Source organism: Morone saxatilis, unplaced genomic scaffold, assembly GCF_004916995.1.
Source record: "Morone saxatilis isolate NCDOM2014 unplaced genomic scaffold, NCSU_SB_2.0 Contig8, whole genome shotgun sequence".
Taxonomy (NCBI): Eukaryota; Metazoa; Chordata; class Actinopteri; family Moronidae; genus Morone; species Morone saxatilis.
Genome location: NW_023340257.1, coordinates 9,788,725 through 9,801,001, shown reverse-complemented (window position 1 = coordinate 9,801,001; position 12,277 = coordinate 9,788,725). Strand labels below are relative to the sequence as shown.

Sequence of the window (12,277 nt, the reverse complement as noted above, 5' to 3'; positions counted from 1 at the left end):
GGTTTTTCCCCCCCCCCCCCCCTCCTCTGGGTGTGTACAGTCCCCAATGGCAAATAAAAACACAGTTATTCCATCCAAAACAAAATTAAGAAATCCCAGGGGAACAATCAAAAATGACAGCACTCATTACCAGAAAAAGATTTCAGTCATGTTTACTCAGACAGAAATGTGTCTAAAGTGGTACTAAATTTATACACCTAACCAGTGAACAGAAAGAATGTATTGAGCATGATATTTTCCTGCTTATTACCACATTTAAACAATAGAAGAGGTTGATCGTTTGGTGTTTGTCCTTTCCCAGCAGAAATCTGACTATAAAGACGCCTAGAATTGCGAACATATCATCCTTTCTACAAGACTTCCGCAATGTCTTTGTTCTCTTAAGTTGAAACATGTAAATCAATGACCACCGAGAAGCCACTGAATTATCAAAAGCAAACCACAGACTGACCAGTCCATTCTTGTGTAAGTGGTCCATGTTGTCGTCCGCTGTGTGTCCTATAACACCGACAGTTCCACTTCCTCACACAGAAGAGGCTCTACTTCTGGGATGCTGATTAGCGTGCTGCTTTTAGTAGAGGTGTTCCTCCTGTACAGGATGAACTGGGCAGTCACCTGACAAGGTCAAGGCTCATACAGAAACAGGGGAAATACACTTTGGGCTACAGCCAGGTAGCTTAGCACAAAGAGTGGAAGCTGGGAGAAAACAGCTGGCCTGGCTCTGTCCAAGGGTACAAAACGAGAGGGTGGTACCTTCAGACCAGAGCCAGCGCCCTATTCCCACCCCTACCGTCCAGTATTTATGTAAGCTAACAGGCTGCTAGCTGGAGTTTACAGACATGAGAACGGTATCTAACTCTCAGCAATACAGTGAATTAACAAACTTCCTCCAAAATGTCAAACTATTACTTAAAGTACGTGACATGCATATAATTCAAACATGTCAGTCAGTATTTTTGTGAAAGCGCTTATATAACCTTTCAAAGACTGTAAAACACTACATAGACAACCGTTGCCACTTCATAAAGTTGCACTGTTCAAATGCAATTCATTAGTACAATTAGCACATATCATGTGATATATACAATAAGTTAACATCTATAGCAAGAGTGCTCAAATAACATGTTGACTGTCATTTAAAACATAATGTATGTGCAGAGATACTTACTGTATGCCTGGATATAGATAATTTAGGATGTGAACGAGTATTCGACACTCCTACATTTTGTTGAAGGATACAAAGAAGTCAAGTATGAGGACTCCCAGACTGCCAATGAGCCAGGCCAGATGTTTGATGATGAAGGTCTGTTTGGAGCCCCTCAGAGCAGGCAGGACCACGATGACGCTCAACCCATATGTCCCATTGCCCATCATAGCCAGGGCAAACAACAGGTAAGAGGTGCCCTCTGTAGACTGCCGCTGGAACTAGAATGGATAGAAAATAAAAGACAAAAAAGAAAAGGTTGTTACATTTAATACAGGTTAACTACATGCCAGGTTTCAGTTTCACACACAACAATTGCATAACTTTCGGTGTACTTGTGCTCCAAACAGAGACAGACCACCGTAACAAACTGAAACGATAAGGCTGGTGTTATACTATCTCTTTATTGCCACCAACAAACCCCCTGAAGGAATGATAACCAACAATGAATTCATTCTTCAAACAAACACTGTATTGTGTCGAGCATGGAACTGTTCTGTCAGTGTAGCTGAAATACACACGCTAACTGAGTTCATCGCTCCTATTATAAGTGACCAGGAACGAGAGCACCCATCCAATATTGTGAAACCATAGAAACCTTTTAACCTTGACTGAATAATGGAGTTTTATACCCAGCACAATGTGAATGCCCTGTAGATTACTACATGAGCTGGACTCAAACAATACTAGGCAAGAAGCAAGTGTTTGCCATAGTATTACTGAAGGTAATCATCTACTCTACTACTTTTTTCCCCAATATTTTTTCTTGTTTCGCCAAACTGTCACCTGCCACTAGGAATGACAAGGTTCAAATGTTTTGGGCTTTCTGCTAAAAAAAAAAAACGTTTGAACATGTAGGAATTTTCACGGGGCAAATCCGACTTACACGATTTACAATAATCAGGGGTGTGTGTGTGTGTGTGTGTGTGTGTGTGTGCCCAGGAGTTTCTCTGGCACTGGCAGCATACTAAGATCATCCCCCTTCTGGTGATTAATAGCTGAAGTCGAGCCAGGATGTTTCTCCAAGCACAACAGCACCATTGTCTCCAACGTCTGGTTCTCATTTTGACACGCATACTGTATATACAAACACACAAATCCCACCTCCCTCGTCAAACACATAAACACAGTACTCGTTTATGACTAAAGGACAAATAATAAGTACGGTTTGTCTTTCCATGGCCCTCCTGGGATCAGACCCTGAGAACGCTGTCCAAGATCTCCCCGTCAGGATGGCACGGCTCACATGCAGACCACGTTAGAGAGAAAAGGGGAAAACAAACTCTACATGTCAAATAAATCATACCAACAAATAGTCACTTACATTTTTATAAAGCTGGGGCAAACGAGAGCAGAGGTAGAAGACAGACGCCAGGTATCCACATATATAGCCAGTGATTTCCACTGATTTAGAGGTAGTTGGACTCTGGCAACGATGAGAAAACAGAGAGAGAGAGGGTGAAAAGGGTCAAAATACTGCACCTACACAAGAAACAGTACAGTCACAATGTGCAGTCAAAAGTGAGTTAATGTGTAGTCAATAAACAGGACAAATAACAACACAAATCTGATGTATGAACACTTAAATCTAATGACTACCCGCATTAGTATATATGCAAATATATACAGTATACCTCACACAATTTACCTACCTGGGTGTCTAAAGTTGTACTATTGTCTATGAGGAGTTTGGGTAAGGCCAGCAGAGCTAAGGAAGCAGCACCACACCACATGAAGCACAGCCACTTCAACACAGGGCTTTCTGGAGCAAAAAACAAAGAACTGACAGTGAAGACACAAGCAAAGAGTCCCCAAATCCTTTGCATTAGCTGACGTCTACACATAGTGTCTGCACCTATTGTTTTACTCTAAGTGCAACACAAAAGATTACATTTTTGACATTAAAAGTAGCCAGTATCAAATGCTGCGTAAAATAAAACTAACAAAGCTGTGTGCTGTCTTTGATACGTCGCTGTAAGATGTATCATTAGTCAGTCATGCACTTCTGGCTTTAGTGGTAACCACTCATAAATACATAACAGCTGGAACTGTCCCTGTAATGTCTGGAGTCAGCAGGTGGCTGATCTTTTGACTTCTTACCAACACAGATTTTTCTATTCCTGTTGTTTTTATCTCATCTGCGGAACAAATATTTACATCATAATGTAAAAGTTTAAGACCGTATTACCATCTATTAGTAAGCTCACTGATTATTATGAGGGTTGGAATCAACATAATCTCAGTATATCTGGGAGAAACTGCCCAGTGGGAAAGCTTACACAGTAACTTAGCGTGATTATCAGAAAAGAAGTGTTCTCATCACGAAACACTCTTAATTACAGTATTTATGACCTCTTCAGCATCCGTGAGGTATAGAGCAGTGATCCCAGATGTGTCGGTTCTTATTTTCTTCATACAGGCAGTAAGGTGACAGCGTTTTACAGCTGACAAGTTCTTACTTTCACTTTTTGATGTCGTGCTGTTATTTTGCCAACAGCAGGATAACTTCCTTCCTCATAGTTATGCTTTTCATTCATCTGGAGGGTAGCGATAAGGTTGACTCACACAGCAAAGGTATCACTCAGCAGCCCATTTTAACTCGAGCAGAGATAATGTCGGGGCTTACTTCTGCTGGAGCTGTTCTTGATCTTATAGTAGAGAAACTGGGAGATGAGAATCAGGTCTGTGAAGATGTAGAACACCACTGTGACTACCTGAGAGATCGACATGGGAAAAAGACATTCACAGCTTAGTTCTAAAATCGGATTTTGCAACTTCACTCATAACATTTGTTGGCTATGTGTAGAGAAGTTCATACTGTTTAGTGATGACTAAGGAAAAGGTACAATGAGAACAAGTTTTACATGATTGGGACTGGTAGTACTGTGCAATGGTTCATTTTCAATTCACCAATTCATGTTAAGATTCAAAACCCCAGGAGTCTTGTGCCATTGAAATGTTCTTCTAGCTAAAGATGGCGACAAAACGTAAAAAAAGTCATAAAACATTTGCCAGTTTCAAACACAACAGTAGAGACACATACACGTGAAAATGCCTGCAGGAAAAAAAAAGACCTGAGCTCAGCTTGTCTGTCCAATTTCAGGGACAAGAGAGGAAATGACCCGTCCTGAGTTCACAGTACAGACATACACAATCCAAGGTGTCACAAAACAGCCACAAATGAGACAGGATAGGCGGTTAGTGTCGGTGTGAGTGTGTGTGTGTGTTCACCTGAATGGGCAGCTGGCTGGTGAGGTAGCAGCCTGCAAAGCTGGTCACGTCTCCACTGAAGAGGAAGAAAAGAAAGCCAAACGACATGGCTTCCTCCACTTTGCCGTTCCGATAGGCCTCGTAGACCTGCCTAGATAGATAGATAGATAGATAGATAGATAGATAGATAGATAATCACAAACACTTTCAGTTTCACCTCGGGCTCCAACACTTGATACTTACGGTAAAGTGGACAGCAGAAAGCAGAACATGGATATGAGTCCTATCACCACGCTGCAGTATTCCCACACATTATCCACACACTCCTCCAGCAGGTACAGGATCCACGGTGTCCCGTTGACACACACTGGACGGCCCAGTGCCGGGGCCGTCCAGTTGGCGGCAGCCACGTCCACACTCTTCCCGGGGAAGCGTGCAGTGGCCATGGCGAGATGCTGGCTCTGTCTGCCGGCTGCAGGCTCTGACCTCCTCCCTGCTCTGACCTCCATGGGCTCCTGACCTCCCCTCCTGGCCTCTGACCTCCTGGCTCTCGACCATCCTGGTCATGGACCTCCCTGGCTCTGACGTCCTCCTGGCTCTGACCCTCCAGGCTCTGAACGTCCTCTGGCTTGACCTCGCCTCCGGCTTGACCTCCAGGCTCTGACCTCCTGGCTCCTGCTGCTAGCGCTGCTTCCAAATCGTAAGTAGATGTGTGTTTTATTCTGGCAACATGAACACAAACCTGATGAAATCAGGTCTGACACACCTACCTACCTCATAAAACGGATGTGTGGAGATTTTGTTCTGTCATTTGACGAGCCTACAAGAGACAAATAAACCAGCCTATGAATTAAAAATCAACGAAAACTGTGAGGAATGTGAAGCTTATGTGAAGAGTTATAACCAAATTAATAATTACGCCTATATATATCGGGAAATGCTTCCATATTTGTGATGTTTACCTCATTAGGACACCTTGTTTACTCCCAGACAAACAGCGACGGGCTCATTGTAGCTCAATATGCATTAGCTTTAGACACTGTCATTGTTTAGAAGAACTCCCATAGACTGGAGGATGAGGAAGCTAACAAACAAAGATGGCTCCAATGAGCTTCCAGTAAGCGCTCACCTGACAGAAGGGACTCGGTACAGACTGCACAGTGTTTGTGGGTCTCCCTCAACTTCCCCCACATCCTCACCAGCTCTGTGAACAGTGGTGGAGCCTTTGAAGAGCGGCACAGATTAGCTCCTGATGTTGTCATCCATCGCTGTTGTCCCTCAAGTGTCAAGACATCCTGGGTGGCATCACAACATCCGGTGGGGATTTTCAAAATAATATCCGTTCTATATTTGGAAAATGTCTGATTAGGAAAAGGATAATAAGGACCGTATCTCGTGATGGGTTTGTAGTAAATAATGTCTTATTGCGTGTATCATTTACACATAGGTCTGGATACACTGACTGCACAAATAGGATGCAATTCTATGGAGAAGCATCACAGCAACAGCTACATGTATAATGTAAAATAGAGATTAGAAGATAGAAGATATCCTTTATGTTGTCTGTTTGGTATTCAGCGGCCTGTACGTGTGTAAAACAAAATACAGACCATTTTTCAACAGGAAATCCATGTAGCCCTTGTAGAATACGCTTTATCGCAATTATTTTACAAACTTACTCAGTTTAATCTAATAATTCCAATATTTCAATATAGGTTTATTATTATTTATTATAATATAATTGCTGATGTGTGCTAACTTCAAACCAGTAACCACTGAAAGGTGTCAAATCATGTGCTTTTATTTTGAAGGCAAAGGTGCATTCATGACTTCTATTACTTTGACGCGCCGGAAACCGCTCACATATGTTCTAGCTTCACTTCCGCTGGCTGATGTCTGGAGAAATACCACCACCTACTGATCATATGGATTTAAATACATAAACAAGATTAGTTCAGGCCAGTAAACGCTTCTAATAGACTGAAGAATATTCCTAAATCCTTTCTGGTACAGCCCTCATATGGTTTTGTACAATTGTAATTATTTATTTAAACAATACTACTGCTACTAGTGCTTCTACTTTCATTAGTACTATCCTGATATAATATGTTTAAGACAAACAGTGAACTTTTTGTATCTTTTCCTCTGCTCCCCATATAAATAGTTGCTGTCAGCAGTATCATTATGGGACTCTAGCAAACATTGAACTGTGGTCATTAAACCTCATCCAACATCTGTGGTACCATGCTGCCTTCAAGAACTCCTGGTAAACTCCCAGAATGATTAGATCACAATGTGTTAGGTGGTGAAAACAAGAGCAAAAATGACCCTGTCACAACAAGTTTAATTTATTTTAGACATCAGTTAACATGGTATTGATGCCACAACAGGTACCATTGTATGTTAGTTAAATGTTAAATGTTTCTGTCAAAATATTAAATATAACTGAATGCCAGATCAATCACACCAGCATCACTGAGGTTTATTAAGTCTTGAACGCCTTACAACTAAAAGTACAGAATCTCATTTGCAGTGACACCTGATGTTTTGATATTCTGTACGTAAACAGCTGAGAAAAGACCAGTAAGATAAGATGTTCCTTTATTAATCCCCCGTGGGAGAAATTCAAGTCAGACACAGCAGCATAGGAGAATGTAATGCAAAAAAAGTGTCAAAGTACAATAAATAATCGCAAAATTAGAATGTTATAAAGATATAATAGAAAATATAAGACTATAATGAAAAATATATACACTGATATATGCAGTAAAATGGTGTGCAAAATATGTTAGGCAGCGTATAACTAAAAACTAAGTTAAACCAGTCTTAATCAGTATGCATGAGCTACTTGGTTAGGTCATAAAACGTGATCACAGTTCCTATTGTTCCCGATTGTACCTGAAGGCAGCACCCTAACCTGTCCCTGCCTCAATCCACCTGTTGCGCCGCGCGCTCTCGTCGGCCGCACGATGGCGCGCTTTCCAATGGTGGCCGACGGGGATGGAAATAAGGCTCTGTGGGGGAACTTGGAGCTGTGCGGGGATCATTTGTGTTGCAATGTGCCGCTTTGGACCGAGGTTTGGAGACACTGAACGAAGCTCCTCATCCAGCGTCTGTGCGCCCTCGTCCTGCACGGAGCAGGTAAGCTGTCCGACGCTGTAGGTGTGAAGGGGCTGAGTCAGGTCTTGGTTTTTTTTTTTTCCTTGTTGCATGGCATTCTGTCATTAGAGACAGGGACGCGTTGCCGGGCTGAATGCGTGAATGCCACTGGCATTCCTTGATGTCGGGAAAGTTGACTGGATGATGTGAGGTCGGCGGTCAGAGCGCGGATGTGCCGTAGTCTTCCATAATCGCGCACCAAATACCTTTTAGTCAGGAAACGCAACGAGGAATCCTCGGGACAGCGCGGATTGGAGAGGTGTTTTTGTCGTTTGTTGCCATGAGCACTGAATGTAATTCATGGTTAAATACTTGTTAATTATTGCATATGCTGACAGTGTGTTTTCAGGGTGCACACACTTACCTCAGGCTGTAGAAATAAAACATTTAAAGTGTAGAGAGGCACATATGGCACATTAGTGAACATTTTTATCTATTTTTTGCTGGAAACATTGTGGTATCCTAGACTTATTTTACACCTGCTTCACTTCCATGTAGTCTCTCTCTCTCTCTCTCTCTCTCTCTCTCTCGGTGTTTCGGTGTAAATACAGTGGAATGTGCTCTGGGAGCTTGAAAGGCAAGTTCAGTCGCATTACTCACATTTAGTCTGTGCATTTTTTCTCTCAATGTCCTGTCCAAGTCGAAATCTACTGTTGCTCCACTTGTGTGTGTGAATACAGGAGGGGTGGGGTGTATGTGTGTGTGTGGGGGAGGGCTCCTCAAGGTCACAGACTTGTGAGACAGACGTTGATGTCCCAGGACGGAAGGACATTGGACTTGAACTATTACAATTTCATGCGTTATTACTACAACTTAACATGCCACTTCATCAACTTCATCCTATAATAGCAAGCCATGTATTCATTCTTGTTCTCATTCACTCTCCATTCCTGCCAAATTCACCATGTCCCAGGTTGAAGCTGCCAGTTTGTCACAGGACAGTTAATGGACACACACTGAGGACCACATTCATTCACTTGCTTCTCTCCAGACTGTGAGACATGACCTAAATCAAATATGATCATATTTTATTGTATCTTTTAAAGCATATATTCATGTACTTTACACTGGATTGCAAGTCTTTAATTAGCTGTATCATGTGACTTGGTTCCCCAGTAGGTACACACTCAGTTTTCCTAAAGGATGACTAGAATGTGTTTATGTGGAGTTATTTCTATGTATCTTTGCATTTCATTGTACTGATGCCATGTAGGTGATTTTCAGCTACCAAAAAAAGAAGTCATTTTTTAAGAAACAACTTGATGTGTTAGACTTTGTTTCCTCCATGATATACACCTATAGCAAGCAAGCAGCAGTAATTCTGAATCACCTATTAAACCCACTTGCTCACTCAGGAAGCAGGAAACCTAGATAAATTGGAGGATGCAAGCTATGAAAAGATTTCTAAACTTAGAAACATATTAAACATGCATTGAGGATATTTTAAAACAGCTATTAAGATTGAGGTCCTAACGTTTAATGCACTGAATTTATTCCTTTAAGCCCATACTCCTGGTTCAGACCCGTACGCTGAAACCAGAACATGCTTCCGTTCAGCTCTCAGGGCGAGACTCTTGAGTTTGGGCTGCGGAAGGCAGCGGGGAGTAATGAATAATGAATGGTTTAGAAAATGTGCGTAGATGTTAGTTGGCAGAGTGTGGCGGTAATGCACTATTCCAACCAGCACTTCTCCTCCCTGCTATGGAAATCCTCTCAGTGGTTGAGTCTGACAGCGCAGCAGAGCCAAACTGGAGAGCAAAGAGGAACCCCCCCACTGCCACACTTTAGCTTAGATTCACTGGCATTTGACACAGTTATGCCTGCAGAGACTCACACACAGACACACAGACACACACACTAACCCTGCACACATCTGACAAACACACAGTGAAGTCAATTCAAATCAGCCTACATAGACCTTCTATTAGAAGGGGATCTTTTTTTTCCCCCTCAGATTCAAATTAGTTTCACCTTGGAATCCAGCACGGTGGGTCCCAAAAGATATTTTTGTGTGACAAATCTGGGTTAAAGCTGAGAGTTTATAAAGAAAAACTTTTGTTCTTGAGGTATTACAGAGCAAGTAGCAACTTTTATCCACTATTCTTTATTACTACATACTGTAGCACTCCAGTTGGGCTGTGTATTGGCAAGAAACTGGCTTTTATAATACGTATAAATACAGGGGTTACGATTCAAGGCAATATTTCACAATTTTATAATTTTATAAATTAAAGACCACCATATGCATAAAACTTACTTTTGTATTTATCACAGTCCCTGTACATCCAATATCACAGAGTTTACATTTACAACACTGCTATCTAACAGTTGTGCCAATACAGTGTTTTTGAGAATTGATACAGTTTTACAAAACAAGCGTGTCGATATTTTCTTACACCCTACATTTAAGTGATACTAATAAAGCTGAAATGATTAATGAATTAGTTCATCAACAGGTTAAGAGTCCACACGGCGCAGCAGATATGTGTGTCTGAACCGTATTTAAAATGTCTGTGCTATTCATAACATATCTGCTCTGCCTGCATTAGGCAGTGTGACATCCATAATTGTCATATTATATGTTCCTGTGGTCCGGTTATGGATTGTCTTATCAGGTCCACAGTGACGGTTCTCCAGAGGGAAAGTGAAATATTCACGTCCGCTCTCGGTCTCTCCACATTTCCCATTCTGTCTGTCTTTACCTCTTAGTGGCTTCAGTATGTTTTACAGTAGCTATTTTCTCCAGCTCCTGTCATACTGTAATTCCCAATCAGGCTCCACAGCTGCCTAACTGCAGGGCATAAATAATGGAGAACTTTCCCTTTCTCCCACACATACACACACACACACACACACACACACACACACACATATATATAATACAGTACACTCCTACAGTATGTTCCTAAGCTAAACCTCAGGAGTCTGTCTTTCAAGAAGTCTTAACTGAGTTGTCTAGACCTATTTCCAAAGAAGTTTTAAGGGAATCTCTTCTTTGTGACTTATTCATCTTACTTATTCATGAAATTCATGGCATCAGTTACATAACTGATTGGCCCAGTTATAGGGAATAACTATCAACGCAACCAGCCTTTTATCATACCAATAATATGGACAGTGGATTTCTGCTCAGGAAGCTATTTCAGGACCAGCACATGAGGCATTTTGACTGTTATGCAGATTAGAACTAAATGGATTAGTCGAGTAGTTGACCGACAGAAAGGTAATGTGCAATTAAGTCATTTTTCAAACAAAAATACAACCTGATTCAAGCTTCTTCAGTGTGAAGATTTGCTGGTTTTCTCTGTTTTCATATGTACTGTACTATACTGTAAACTGAATATATTTGTGGTTTTAAACTTTTAATTTAACAAAATCAGCAATATTAATATAATAACATAGGTTAATCTATTTTGTAGATTTATCAATAATAATAAAATAATCATCAGTTGCAGCCCTAGATCAGATCAAATGAGACAGTGCATGTTTATGTCTCACTGTGGCTATTTAAATAAGTAAGTTATTCTTGTGACTTTTATATTGATGTGTGTTTTTAATGGAAGGAAATAAAGTAAAGTATAGAAGCCACAATAGGACATTTTGTAGTAGTAGGCCTTATTTCTCAGGATACCCTTCAACTTTCCCAACACCCAGAAACAAGTGCTATGAATGTTAACACAGTCCAGCATGTAGTCCTGCATTATTCATTCATTATTCTGTGTAAGTTTATTTTAGTGCCATTTTTAAACATGTGCTTTTTGTCTGCATATGTCAAAATGAACTCACACCAATATACTATCACAAAGTTAATGTGGCATCTTTAGAGTGTTGTTACAGTGACAAAAGAGCAAAACACCAAATCATGTAGCCCCAATAAGAGCAAACACAATCAGTCCTGAGGATGTGTTTTCAAGGGTGCAGAATGGCAGTCAGTTGGGCATATTTATCTTTATCTTAATGGTGATGTGAGGAACACAGTTTTTTTGAAAAGCAGCTTCCCAACAGGATTCAGTTCAGTCAGGGTTAATAATTATGTGCATTAATAAAGACTGAAAGAAAGAAAGAAATTGATTGGGGAACTTCTGTAAATGTGACAGGCAGACAGAAAGAAAGAAAGAAAGAAAGCAAGAAAGAAAGAAAGAAAGAAAGAAAGAAAGAAAGGAGAAAAGATGAGAGAAATATTTCTTACACATTCTGCTTCTTAGTTCATACTCACTCACATATGAACCACTGATGTAGATAAAACTGTGGAATGTGGATTTTTTTTTTCTCTCTAGTCCCCTTCTGTCTCTCCCTTTCACTCAGCTTCTTTCTAAAGTATTTTTGTGTGTGTGAGATGTCTTGTGAGCCGAGCAGGTGCACATTACACAGAAGGATAGGGCCGACTGAGCAGAGAGAGAGAGCGAGAGAGAGAGGGAGGGAGGGGTGGTCTGTCTTATAAGTCATACAAAAGAGCCAGTGTTTTCTCTCCCAGAGTGCTGAGTGGAGACAGTAATGGCAGCGGTGGAGGAAAGAGAGAGAGAGAGAGAGGCCCTTCGGTCACATTGTCCTCACATAGCCTCTAACCCTCTCACCGGCCCCCCCAGCATGCACCCTCTGTCACCCCTCACCCAGTGGCCCACTCAAGCTCTCCTGCAACATGTGGGTGCCTTACATTCCACCGAATTCCACTAGAAGAATTTATGTCGCCAAAGTACTCGCAGG

At 41.3% G+C, this 12,277-nt stretch overlaps 2 protein-coding genes across 2 annotated transcripts in view; one reads left to right on the top strand and one right to left on the bottom strand.

Moving 5' to 3' along the window:
• Positions 1–302: 302 nt before the first annotated feature.
• Positions 303–4,940, bottom strand: LOC118341727 (lysosomal amino acid transporter 1 homolog). Its single transcript, XM_035680060.1, has 7 exons — positions 4,658–4,940; positions 4,436–4,565; positions 3,831–3,918; positions 2,857–2,966; positions 2,529–2,630; positions 1,240–1,425; positions 303–615 (listed from the first exon to the last, which is right to left on the bottom strand). The coding sequence occupies exons 1-7, from the start codon at positions 4,921–4,923 to the stop codon at positions 499–501; spliced, it is 999 nt and encodes a 332-aa protein (XP_035535953.1). The 5' UTR covers positions 4,924–4,940; the 3' UTR covers positions 303–498.
• Positions 4,941–7,423: 2,483 nt separating this feature from the next.
• The window catches only part of veph1 (ventricular zone expressed PH domain-containing 1), a 70,191-nt gene continuing 65,337 nt past the window's right edge, over positions 7,424–12,277 (top strand). Inside the window, exon 1 of the mRNA XM_035680059.1 lies at positions 7,424–7,555. The gene's annotated coding sequence lies outside the window, so the exon portion shown is untranslated. The remainder of the gene's footprint in view (positions 7,556–12,277) is intronic.